Source organism: Adiantum capillus-veneris, chromosome 17, assembly GCF_014529385.1.
Source record: "Adiantum capillus-veneris isolate H3 chromosome 17, ASM1452938v2, whole genome shotgun sequence".
Taxonomy (NCBI): Eukaryota; Viridiplantae; Streptophyta; class Polypodiopsida; order Polypodiales; family Pteridaceae; genus Adiantum; species Adiantum capillus-veneris.
The window spans coordinates 132,285,212-132,298,783 of record NC_140947.1 but is presented as its reverse complement, the minus strand read 5'-3'; the positions used below and the strand labels follow the sequence as shown (position 1 = coordinate 132,298,783).

At 47.4% G+C, this 13,572-nt stretch overlaps 1 protein-coding gene across 8 annotated transcripts in view; it reads right to left on the bottom strand.

Annotated features, from left to right (window-relative positions):
* Positions 1–772: 772 nt before the first annotated feature.
* Positions 773–13,572, bottom strand: part of LOC147438103 (uncharacterized) — a 34,188-nt gene continuing 21,388 nt past the window's right edge. For 3 of the 8 annotated variants that reach the window (XM_086487456.1, XM_086487457.1, XM_086487459.1), the window contains exons 2-5: positions 7,142–7,417; positions 7,003–7,046; positions 1,167–1,298; positions 773–1,071 (exon numbers count right to left, since the gene is read on the bottom strand). In XM_086487456.1, coding sequence (XP_086343582.1) covers positions 937–1,071; positions 1,167–1,298; positions 7,003–7,046; positions 7,142–7,400 — 570 coding nt within the window. In that variant the 5' untranslated portion in view covers positions 7,401–7,417 and the 3' untranslated portion in view covers positions 773–936. Of the gene's footprint in view, positions 1,072–1,166; positions 1,299–7,002; positions 7,047–7,141; positions 7,435–13,572 lie in introns of those variants that run through there. The other 5 variants (XM_086487455.1, XM_086487460.1, XM_086487458.1 and 2 more) reach the window with 2 other exon arrangements.

Sequence of the window (13,572 nt, the reverse complement as noted above, 5' to 3'; positions counted from 1 at the left end):
TCCATTGAAACTTGCCAAGCTCATGTCTTGTACTGGAACAAAAGTTATAAAAGCTGGGGAAGTCACACCAAGCATTTGCCACATACAATTTTGCATCATTACAACCAAGTAGTTTCAATCAAGCCTGATCATTCAAGATCTACTGCCATCTGCCTTTGTTGACCTAACCCACGGCTCTAAATTGTCTCCATTTCAAAACCTAGAGTTAAACCAATCAAACCCTAGAGGTAAGATCATTCTCCATGATGCTGAATGTTCATAGCAATGGCCTCTTCCATGGCACCGAATTTGGCATCAGGTACAGACCTCTTGAACACCTTGATACCATAAATGTCATCCGTGTCAATTTGGTTGTGCAATTTTTCCTGTCAAAAAAAAAGTGCTCATAAGGGAGCAAAATACTGAAAACCACATGCACACAAACTCCTTGACCAATGTAAACTAAATTGCAATGCCATGGGCCTCGAATTGTAACAATTCAAGATTTCCCACACAAACGAAGAAGCATCAGTGAAAAAAATCCTTATGTCCATATTTGACATAGCTATTAGTAAGGCAACTTCTCAACCTAATGTAGGCCAGTCCTTGATAGTGCCTTCTTGGCTATAGAGCTCGTTAAAGCTAGAGACAAAACACAAGTTCAGCAGTGAGAGACATAGTACCAAGATTCCTACGACATTAAGAGCAACTTCCATTGTACAAGATGTGCAAAGATCAAGACACTAACCAGTGGAAATAAGACTAGTGCCAGTGAGAAGCAAGTAACACCATCTTCACCACACTTTTTTTTTTTGATTGAGAAATACACAATTTTCATGTCTTACATATACAAAGGCTTTGTTTTTGGCAATCAAGATGACCAAAGCTCATAATACAACAGTATGCAGCAGGGCCAGTAATCACGTTGAGCACATCCTCATGAGCTCATACTTGAGCTCACTTCTCATAATGTGCAAGAAAATTCCGCCGCAACTCGTCTTCGTTAGCTCCAGAATGGGAGTGAATCAGCTCTCCGTTGCGAAAAAACCGGAAGTTGGGCACTGCTCTTACACCCCATTTTCGCATCAAAGCCTATACAATATCAATAAGAAAGATTGACAATAAACATGGACCAACACATCAGATCAAGAAAGGAAAACTGAATGCTAAGATTATAGAACATTTACCCGAGTTCCACTATTAAGATCACCCATGATTTTCAAAAACACAGCATCAGGGTATTCTTTACTCATCTTAACAAGTTTGGGGTAGATCATCTTGCATGGTCCACATGTTTTGGTGGAGATATCAAGAACTACCTACACACCAAGCAAGGAAGTTAACTCTAACTCACTCTCTCTCTCTCTCTCTCTCACACACACACACACGGTTACATACCCACACACACACGTTGAGTGCTCTCTTCCCCTTCTCCCCTCTTCTTCACAATATGAAGAGAGGGTAGCTACGAAGACAACCATGTCTTCCCCCATCATCAAGACGCCGACACCGACAACCTTCATGCTCACGAACAAGAGGATTGCACAACTGGAGAAGGACATGAAAGAATGGCGGATGGAGAGAGAGATATGGAAGGAGGAGAAAGCCACCTTCATCAAGCTATGGAACGAAGAGAAGGAGGACATGAGAGCGGAAATCCAACATCTCAAAGAGGAGAAGGAGAGAAGGGAACAGGAGAACGAGAAGGAGAGGGAGAGATGGAGGAAAGAGCAAGAAGAGATGAAGGCACAAATCGATTTCCTTCATGCTTCCATCACATCCCTCACCCCCGAGGAAGGAGAGATTAAGGAGGAGGCTAAGGAAGCCCTCAAGGAGGAGATCACCAAAGCCCTCACCGCAAGCATTGAGGACAAATTAGAGGCCACCAAAGAAGGATGGGTCGAAGTGGTCAAAAAGAACATCAAGAAGGTAGCAAGAGAGGAAGCCCAAAAAGATGAAGTACTCATCGTACACACAACCATCGAAGAGGAGAAGATGCGACAAGCTCGCCGTCTCAATGTGCGAGTGACTGGCATCAAAGAAGAAGAAGGGTCTACACCCGAGAGCGATGGGAAAGCTTTATGCAAGAAAGTGGGATACAAGGAAGAAGAGATCCCTTTCTCCAAAATTTGGAGAGCCGGCAAAGATCCAAAGAAGAGAGCTCTCATCCTCCAATTCGCCTCCGAGGAGTCTCGAACTTCCTTCCTCCGAAAGAGGGTCATCTTGAGAGGGATAGAAGGCCCCCCGATTTATCTTGATGATGACCTCACAAAGATGCAACAAGATCACCGTCGCGCGTGCATGCCTCGAGTCCACCAAGCCCGCAAAGAAGGGAAGAAGGCAGTATATCGAGATGGTAGGGTTATCATTGATGGAAAGACCATCGCATAGGGACTCGCGGCCTGTGGGACACACGAGGAGATTCATGTCACGGTTTGGAATTGCAATGGAGACCTATGGACACACCCAGAGAGACTTGAGGAGGTGATGAGAGGTCGAGACATCATTCTACTTACAGAGACACACGAGAGCCCGGAGAGAGGGTTACCACGGATACATGGATTCCAGTGGGAGTCTCTACATCGAGGATGTATGCGCCAGCACACCACTCGCGGCTCAGGAGGAGTGGCCATACTCTTTAGACAGGGGCTTCACAGCAGACTACAGATTGTTGCCCGGGACCCATAGGCCCGCTACATGTGGATTCGCCTCGAGCTCTCACGAGACAAGATCGTCTACATTGCCCTTTGCTACTTTGCTCCCACAGGCTCTAGATTCGCCCCTATTGAGCAGGAGTCACCGTACGCATGCCTCACGGAGGACATTATGGAGTACTCGACACTGGGTGAAGTCTTCCTTATGGGAGACTTCAATGCTCGTACGCGCAGTGAGCAGTGTGAGGCATATGACCATGAGGACCCAGAGGCACTACACACTCTAGATGAGGAGGCTACTATGAGAGATACAGCAGACAGAGCTCCAGTCACAGCCTACGGACGACATCTACTTCGACTTGGCTCCCAGCACCGTCTCGTTATTTATAACGGGATGGTTCAGTGGCCCACCTCAGGGGGCCTGACTTGTATGCCACATGGAGTTGCAGAAGGAGGGGGGAGTACAGTCGACTATATTCTGGGACCCAGGGAGGCTACACACCTTATCACATCCTTCACCATTCCACCCATACCCATCGGAGCCGACCACACATACCTCTCTTTCTCCATCACCGGAGATACTATCCCACACAGCTCCACAGCACACGCTCCACACACCACCATCCATTTCACACATGAGCTAGCCTCTCTTTACTCGGCCAAGGTCGAACATGGCCTATGCCTCCTCCACCCATCCACACCACTCTCAGTTCTCACATCACATATCTCTTCCGTTCTCCACACTTCAGCTATTAGCTCTTTTCCACACCACTCACACAGGACGCACTCCCCCCCCCGGGACTATGCCTCAGAACCGCTAGTATGATGATGAGTGCAGAGAGCTATACCGACGCCTCCGTGCACGGCGAGCCTTAGGAGAGATCACAGAGAGAGAGGCCAGACGGCATATGAAGACGCTGACACGCCAAAAGCGGCGAGCATTCGAAGAGGCACAGGAGCTTGAGCTATACCGCCTATTCATGAGCATGGATAGCGCGACGGCATGGCGCACCCTGCGCGAGCCACGTCCAACTACAGCTATTGAGGACCCACAGATATGGCATGACTATGCAGAGCGACTATATGAGGTGCCAGGGCAGCCTCCTATCCCACAGCCACACGAGCCATGCCCCACGTGCTCCTCCTCCTTTACAGCAGAGATGGTAGAGAGGGCCATACGCCGCATGCAGCACAGACGATCAGCTGACCATACTGGATTACAGAGTGAGCACATCATTTACGCGGCCTCCACTATAGCCCTGTTGATTGCACATGTCTTCAACCGGGCTATAAGGGAGGGCTTCCCAGAGGAGTGGACACAGCACACCATAGTGCCTATCCACAAATCTGGCGACACCCTGAACCCCGGGAACTACAGGACTATCATGATTGGCCACACGATGGCCAAGCTATATGGAGCAGTACTTGAGGCACAACTCAGCCGCTACGCAGAGATCGAGGGCTTACGAGCTCCAGGCCAGGCAGGTTTCAGACGAGCTTTCTCCACCACTGACCACATCTTCGTTCTGCGCTGCCTCATTGATGGGGCAAAGGCGCGGAAGAAGAGGCTTTACTGCTGCTTTGTGGACTTCCGCAAGGCCTTTGACACAGTCCCACGAGAGAGACTCTTCCAGCGCCTTCACAGCATTGGGGTACCAACAAAGATGATTTGGGCCATATATGCTCTCTATGAGAGGGTGACGGGTCGGGTTCGTTGCCCACGCGGGTTTTCAGAGACCATTGCTAGCACCATTGGTGTTAAGCAAGGATGCCCACTCTCCCCGACACTCTTTGGGCTCTACATCGACGAGATCTCCGACTACATACTGCGAGCAGGGGGAGAGGGGAGCGACTTGGCAGGTACTCCGGTCCACATCATGTTATATGCTGATGATATTGTGTTGATTTCAGAGTCACCCGAGGGCTTGCAACGCCATCTTGAGGCCTTGGACGAATTCAGCACACACAGGGGGTTGACTGTGAACCTTGGCAAAACCAAGGTTATGATCTTTCACACATCCAGTGCAGTGAGGAGCGCCACCACCTTCACAGCAGCAGGAGGACAGGTTGATGTAGTCACCTCCTATGTCTACCTTGGCATCACATTCACCAGCCTACCAGGACCCTTCACTATGAGGCAGGCTGCTGTTGACAGGCTCACCCGAGGATATGCAGCTCTGGCCATGCTAGAGCGGAGATGCCACCAGGCACACTTTCAGGAGCCCCGCACGAAGGGGTGGCTTTTTGACACCTTAGTCACCCCGGCCTTGATGTACTCAGCGGCGGTATGGGCACCAGGATTGACAGCTGACCAGTGGACACAGCTTGAGAGACCACAGGTATGTATGATCTCACGCTTGCTCCGCAGCAAGAAGACACTGCCACATGACATTATTAGAGCCGAGCTCGCCACACCACCTATGGTTGTAGAGGCACTATTCCAGACAGTTTGCTTCATCCAGAGGATGAGAGAGCTACCTCCTGACAGACTTACCCGTAGAGCATTTGAGGCAGCTATACAGCTATCAGAGAATGGGCATGAGAGAGCATGGTACTCACAGGTCAGAGCATGGTTTGAGGGACACGGTCTTGACATGGAGAGCCTACCACCATTCCAGTACGACCCCCATTCACCATATGTTCACCTCTCTCGCAGTGAGAGGAACTTGGTATTGAGACAGGATCTGTGGCAGCTATACACTAGGAGAGTCTGGGAGGCACCTGGCTTGGGGACGAGGATGTCAGATTACAGAGACCAGTTTCTCACCATATTGTCTGGGGGATTCATACAGAGACCACGCTACATGGACACATATATGCCACATAGCTCACGGGTGGCGATTGGTCAGCTGAGAGTGGCTTCACACAGGTTAGAGATTGAGATCGGGAGACATACTGGTGTTCCCAGGGAGGAGCGAATCTGCAGAGCCTGCACAGAGGAGGTGGAGAGTGAGGAGCACTTTGTATGTAGATGCAGAGCATACACTGAGATCAGAGGCAGGTATGAGGCCTTATTCAGAGGACAGCCCACTCTCCAAGAGATCATGGAATCTCGAGATCAGAGACAGCTCGGACGTTTCTTACTAGAGATACAGAGCCATCGGGACACACTACTACAGCCACACACAGCTACACAGACAGAGGGGAGACAGTCGCAGCTCACAGACTTCTTTCAGAGGATTTCCGCCCCTCCCTCACCAGACACTCAGAGGGGAGTGACACTCCCACAGGCGGAGGTGAACCGAGCTAGACGACGACCACGAGTCACAGGCTACAGGGGCGCGAGCTCCCACCACCGACAGATCGAGGAGATCCGAGCCCGGGAGCGCCGTGCCACTGAGGAGCGAGTGGCTCAGATGAGGGCCGACCCGACAGCCTTCATCCGGGTAGCCTTGGCACCAGACCCGCCCATGTACCACATCTTACATCCCCCCATTAGTACAGGATGGAGCTAGATAGCTTGATGCACTCTCATGATTGTACTACCTTGATTATACACCCCTAGAGATAGAACTCCATCCCTCCTCAGATACTCCACTACCTACATTCAGTTCAGTTTTGTATCAGTTTTGTTTCATTTGTCTTTCCGATAGACGGATGACATACACACCATGTACACTTGATTTGTCTCATAGGCCGATTTCGGCCTGACATAGACGTTAAAAAATCTCTCTCTCTCTCTCTCTCTCTCTCTCTCTCTCTCTCTCTCTCTCTCTCTCTCTCTCTCTCTCTCTCTCTCTCGGATAGATCTTTGAGGTCTCTTGGGATAGTTTCCCACGACGCTAAAAATTCTCTTCTTCTTGGGTGTGTGCGTGTGTGAGTGTGTTGATAAAAAGAGGAAAATGGTGTACCCTTTCTATCACCCTAGTGTGGTAGAGTGGTTATGCCATTTCCCTCTTGAATAACAAGTCTTGAGTTCAACTCTTGTCGGATAGATCTTTGAGGTCTCTTGGGATAGTTCCCCACGATGTTTAAAATTTTCTTCTTCTTCTTCTTCTCTCTCTCTCTCTCTCATTGGTAAAGTTAAAATTAGAGCCTGAAAGAACCAAGTAATTGTATACTAGCCCTACATGTAATACATATGAGTAAACATACAAACAAACACGCATGCATGCGCATATACATAAGATGTATGAGAGAAAGATCCGAGTAATTGTATACAAACACATGCATGTAAATATATGTGGATAAGCAGACAAACAAACATGCATGATAGGCATGCATGCACGTATACATAAGGTGTGTGTGTGTGTGTGTGTGTGTGTGTGTGTGTGTGTGTGAGAGAGAGAGAGAGAGAGAGAGAGAGAGAGAGAGAGGGTATCCTCCAATCTGACAGCTCGGGCATATGCTACAACCTAAGATGTCGTACCAGTTTGTCCCCAGCTTCTCGAAAGTATTGCTCCAGTGTAGCCTCTAAGAAAGACCAAAAAAAAAACCCAATCATGACAACCTGTACAAAGTGATGTAAGAATTTCAAGAATCAACTCTGCAAATAATGGAATAGGTACCATCCTCGACTTCCATTACACCTCCCTCTATTTCAGTAGCCGCTTCCTCACTGACACTCCTAGCAATCCACCATGCATGCTTTCTTTGAGTGGAGCTGGTACTTGAAAATCCAAGCAGGCACTTGTCATGGAGCACTCCAGAACTTAGTTGCCCTCTAAAGCCCGGAATTGAATTGAAGCCCTTTGTGTTTGAGCCTGTCAATTCCTTTGGCTGGCCACAAACAATAGCACCTGAAGCACCAAGCACAAGAGATGCCATCGCTCTGTAGCCAATCTCTGTCAGAGTCATCAAACTAGAAAAATTTCTCTCTCTCTCTCTCTCTCTCTCTCTCTCTCTCTCTCTCTCTCTCTCTCTCTCTCTCTCTCTCTCTCTCTCTCTCTCTCTCTCTCTGTTTCCTACAACGTTAAAACTCTCTTCTTCTCTCTCTAACAAGAAAGTGGGGCTTGATACCCTTTTGTATTACGTAATTAGAGTTACAGGCCTGAACGCATTACATATGCCAGTAGGCACACAGAATGTTATGGAGCTGATAGTGAAAAAACCCCTCAAATGTTCAACATCCACAGACCATAGGGGAAAAACTACCAGTGGTACACAGTTACAAAAGATGGGTGATTACAAAAGCTAGGAGCAGGGGTGTAAGGGAAGAAAGTAACAGAGAGCTGAAGCACAAACAGGTCCCCCAGATATTGATGGGAGACCGAAAACTCCACCAAAGAATCTCCCAGAGCAGACTCCAAGTCTCCAAGGCCGTAAAAACGGCACATCCTAACAGAAGAAAGTTCACCACTCTAATTCGACTCTGCACCAAAAATCCAGGAGAGAGACGACCTCTAGCCATCCCTCGCAGATCAACAGGGCTATTACATTCTTCACCCTACAGAAGAATCTGACGGCGAGGTTAAACCTTCCATGCCGACCACCCCAACCCACGCTAAAACTACCTTACCTGCTTCCACCAAACAAGAAACGAAACAACAAAAGCTTACAACAGTCAAACAAGCAACCATACATGCACACATGCAACCATACACATACACGCACACACATGCAGCACAGGCAGAAACAAGCAATCACACAAAACAAAAAGCCGCAAACAGACACAACAAGCAAACAGGCAACACCCAGACAAACAAAAGAAAACCTACGAGTGAAAGAAGAAGGCAGAAAACAAAGAAACAGTGCAGGACACAGAGGCAGGCGACATGAGTGAAGTGAGAAGGGGTTGTCAAAGCAAAGGGAGGGGCTGTCGAAGCTTCAGATTTGGAACATCATCGTAGAGACTGCGTCCACAGCTGTTCAGCAGCACGAGGGAGTGTAGGGCAGGCAGGGCACACCGCGGTGCGAAGCAGGGGAGAGTGGAAGAGGGCGGTGTGGCAGATCTGCAACATCACGAGGGCCCTAGACACAAGTGTGGTAGATTGGTTATGCCATTTCCGTCTTGAATAACAGGTCTTGAGTTCAACTCCTCGTCAGCTAGATCTTCAAGGTCTCTTGGGATAGTTTCCTACGACGTTAAAACACTTCTTCTCGGGTGTGTGAGTGGGTGTGTGTGTGTGTGTGCTAATAAAAAAAAGAGGAAAATGGTATAACCTTTCTATCACCCAAGTGTGGTAGATTGGTTATGCCATTTCCCTCTTGAGTAACACGTCTTGAGTTCAACTCCTCGTCGGCTAGAACTTCAAGGTCTCTTGGGATAGTTTCCTACGACATTAAAACTCTCTTCTTCTTCTTCTCTCTCTCTCTCTCTCAAACAGGGTTTATACCCTTTTGCACCACTGAAAAATTGACCATTTGTCATGATACAATATGTCACAAACTGCTGATGTGTCAAGCCACTGAAGAACGGAGCCACTATGCAAATCCCAACTGAGGGGCCTAAACCCAAAGTGAAGAGATATAAGCAGTAGAAGATGAAGCAGGACCATCACACACACACACACACACACACACACACACACACACACACACACACACAAAAGATACGCAGCCAGTCGATGACATGGCAGACCTGTACGGACAGCCCGGATTTCACGCTGATTGCTGACGTGGCAGACTGTAGCACTGACATGCTGATGGGGCAGTCTGTATGGATTTTCGCGATTTGCGATGCTAACATGGCAGTTGTATCGATTTCTGTTATTTACACTGGCAGCTTTTGGGCCAGTTGCTTTTGAGTTTGAAGCTTTTCACTGTAACTGCTTTTCACGCCAAGGGCCTTTAAATATGAGACTAGGGCTAATTCTTTGACATGCTTCTGGACGAAGGTGCAGAGGATGGAGTACCGGCTTGCACTTCGATGATGCAATAAAAAGAAATACCGAAAGGGGTGCCGTTTGGGGCCAATACTCTCTGGGGTGGAATTCCGCCACTCCGTGTCGCGCGTCATCTCTCTCTTTCAGTTCAGTTGTTATTGCAGTGCAAAAAGTGTTCAGTCTGTTCTTTTCTTTTGGCACGTGGTGCCCATCTTGTGACACAATAAATATGGGGGGAAAACTGACTGCAAGTATCACACTATACATGAAACAGAATGCTGCAGCCTCTCACAAACTCCATGGGAGAGAAACCCCTACGCTAAGTCTGAAGCATATCCTCCATCCATCTCAAAAGGTATCTATGACAAATCCCCAAATACGATGCAGTCCTACAAGGCAAACTGATAGGGAGAAACGTATCATCTATCTGGTGCTTGATCACACAGAGGAAAAGTTCATAATCTATAAAGTTCAATGCCTCCATCAAAGTCTACTCATCAATGCATCAAGAACCGACATCTTTGTCTGGCCCCCTCTCTCAGAATACTGCATGAAGCGAAAATCAGTCCTGAAGGACCCATCCCTCAAAGGCTCTGCTGGAACAAGTCTAAAGCATAAAATTCACCTGGCAGCCATATGGACTTTAGAAAAGCCAGCAGAATACTTGAAGCCCTCCTCTTGCATAGGGGACTGTTACCTCAAGAAGTCCCATTGACAAACCACTGCTGTGAGTGGAATCTCTGACTACACCTCCAAAGGCCACATTGACTACTACACAGTCCTTTGGACTGCACCTCTATCACTACATCAGACTGCTGATCCAATCAAGCCTTTGGCTCCTGTCGAAGCTCACTCCCATCTGGTGGTATATTGGGAGGTTTCTCAATACTATCTACAATAAGTCTCTCCACAGCATAGTTACACGCAACGAGAATCCGGCACGTTTCTAAACGGGGGGGCCATGGAACAACGGAACGGGAATGGGGGCCGGAAAGGTGAACCTAAAATATGCCATGGGGGGGCCTGTTTTTAACTCTTGAGAGCTTAAGGGTTTGGATTATCTAGGAGAGGATGGGAAGGATACCCACCTTCCCCCCCAATGAAGCTTGTAAGTTGTGCCATATTGATGGCGCTTGAGGGTTAAGCCATATTGATGGTTGCCCGTTCTGCTTGAGCCATATTAATAGCAAAGAAAAAAGGACCCCCCCCCCCCCCCCCCCCCCTTGTGTGAGTCTTGACAGGTTTAAAACCTCCCCCAAACGGCCACCTCTCTCTCTCTCTCTCTCTCTCTCTCTCTCTCTCTCTCTCTCAAATTGTTGAGAATTCAAAATAGAAAATTGGCTACTTTTTTTGAATTTTGCTGCTCATTCCGCCCGGCCGTTCCGACTGCCCGTTCCATTGTTACGTCCCGGTTGCGAAATGTTTTCCCGTTCCTGAAACCATTTCGACGCCCAGAACCGGCTGGAACGCCGTTTTGATACACTTACCCCCCGTTCCACCAGTTCCCTGTTACTATGCTCCACAATCCTATAAACCAAACAGGTTGTGCCTCCCTTTGTCTGTTGAGCCCCCTCTTTCGTTGTCTCTCTGCTCACTATTTTGACTCAACTCTCACACTCCTTGTAACAGACTTGAACACTCCAAGTCAAGAATCAACCGCGACAGCACCAAATAACCACTTCAAAACAAGTCACAGATCACAATAGATGTACACTGGCCTTACGAAGTTCCGTGCCTAGAGATATTGGTCCCAAAGACTGGTGCCCCTTTCGGTATTTCTTTTTATATTAATCAGATCAAAGTACAAGAGAGAGGCTAGGGTTTCACTCTCAGACTCTACGTCCAGATGCTCTCAGAAGTGAAGCCCTCACCACTTATTTAAAGATACAAGGGATGCCTAAAAGCAGAGCCCCAAGAGCTTTTAAAATAAAAAGCATCAGTTCTCTCTCTCTCTCTTGTAGAGTCTTTTCTCTTTTTTTATTAAAAAAAAGCAAAATTCGCGTCGCTCATCATTTTTTTTTTTCAGCCTTTGCGATTTCCGGAGATTAGGGTTTTTGACAAAAATTAGGGTTTGCAGGAATTTTAGGGCTTCTGGCAGAAATTAGGGTTTCTGTTGTCCGCCACGTCATCACTTTGTGACATACCCCCCTCTTGAAAGCATTGTAATCGACCGCGATTACGCCTGCAAAACCGACAAAAGCCATAAACCGTCTTAGCAGACACCGACTGTTAGTACCTACGTACTAGGAACACACATCTAGCACATGTACAAAATCGACAGTCACATCACAAGATATCACAGGACATCACATGACATTCAACATTCATTCGGATCTTAGACCATGATTTATCGGCAATGTAGCTAGCAATCACATCTAGGTCCAATCAGGACCTCATCGACGTCCGATTGACTAACCCCTATTGCAACCATGTCTATTCGAGATCAATCAGACCAAAATGCTGCAGTCATTTCGGCTATCAGTTCTTGCACTCACAAGAAGTCAAGAACAAATCAGTATCATTATCAGGAATTCCATTTCATAAAGTCATCCAGCAGAATACTGTCAGCTCTCGGTATCCTTGAAGCTCAAAGAGACATCAGTGACTTTAGTATCAAAATCAAGGCATCTGTTGACAAGGGAGCGGAGTGACTCCCCTCTTGTGCATCCCACTGCACCAGATCTCCGGCCAAGCTGAATTCTGGGTTCCGTTTGGACTCTGGAGTAGACTATGCTAAACCAAAACATCAAGGTAAAGTTTCACAATCCGAGGAGTATCTGCTAGGTCCTCCTCCTCCATCCACTTCGCATCAAATGCAGGAAAGTTCTTGAACTTAACCAAGAACCGCCTTCGGACTTTACCTTTCTTTGTATCGTTATGTGCCAAAATCTGTTCAGGAACAAGGATCTCCTCCTTTTCTTCCACTTCGGGTTGCTCATCAGGCTCCCCATTATCAGGCACATCACCCTTAACAGGTTTCAAGAGACTCACATGCAATGCATTGTGAATCCTCTAAGTATCTGGCAGTTTCAATCGGAAGGAGACATCATTTATCTTGTCAGTAATCTGGAAAGGTCTGTAGTATCGCATACTAAGCTTTGGAAAAAGCCTCTCCAAATCTCGCGAATATTCATCCACTTCAAATATCTAATCTCTCGTGCTCAGGAAGGATGGAACCTTCGCAGCACTTTCAACAATCTCACATGGCGTCTTCCCCGTCGAAGAGTGTATCGTGTTATTGTAGGCAAATTCCACCAAAGGTAAGTTCTTTTTCCATTGAGTCTTTTGATCCGAGATACAAGACTTCAATAAATCTAAAATCACTGAATTGGCAATCTCAAATTGCCCGTCAGTCTGCAAGTGGAACGATGACCAGAACTGCAACCGCGTGCCAATGTTTTCCCAAATTGCCTTCCAAAACAAACTCATAAATCTGGGGTCTCTGTCGGAGACAATTGTCTCAAACGTGCCATGTAATCCGAAAATCATCATGATCATTCTGTGTAATCGGGAGATCAAAAATGAGATCCATTTCAATACTTTCCCAGGGGCGGGTGGGTATGGGTAAAAGGGTGTAACAATCCCTGTGTCTTATGCCTGTCAAACTTGACCTTCTGGCATATTGCGCACAACTCTTCCACGTCTTTTTTGAGTCATGGCCAAAAGAAGTATCTCTCTACCCCTTTCATGGTGGTAGCAATGCCGCGGTGACCCGTAAAAGGTGGACAGTGGCATTCAGTCATAACCTTATCCCTCAACGGCTGTGTAACGCACAACATAGTCTTTCTCATCAAGTAGCCTTCCCGAAGGGAGTATCCCGCTAATGTCTCCCCATCTCGTATCCGTGTGAAAATATCTGCAAAATCTGAATCTGTGGCATACTGATCGACCATATCCTCGAAGCTCCTATGATGTATCACGGAAATAGCCAAAACTAACGGTTTCCGAGACAAAGCATCTGCCACCACATTCTTTTGTCCCTGCACATGGACAATCTGGAAGTGGAACTGTGACAAGATGTTCGCCCACCGCATCTGCTTTTCCGAAAGCTGCTTCTGTGACAAGAAGTAGCGCAAACTCTGATGGTCTGTAAAGACAATAAAATCCGCTCCGAGTAGGTAATGCCGCCACTGAGTAAGAGCATGGATAACCGCCAAAAGCTCTTTCTCATAAAT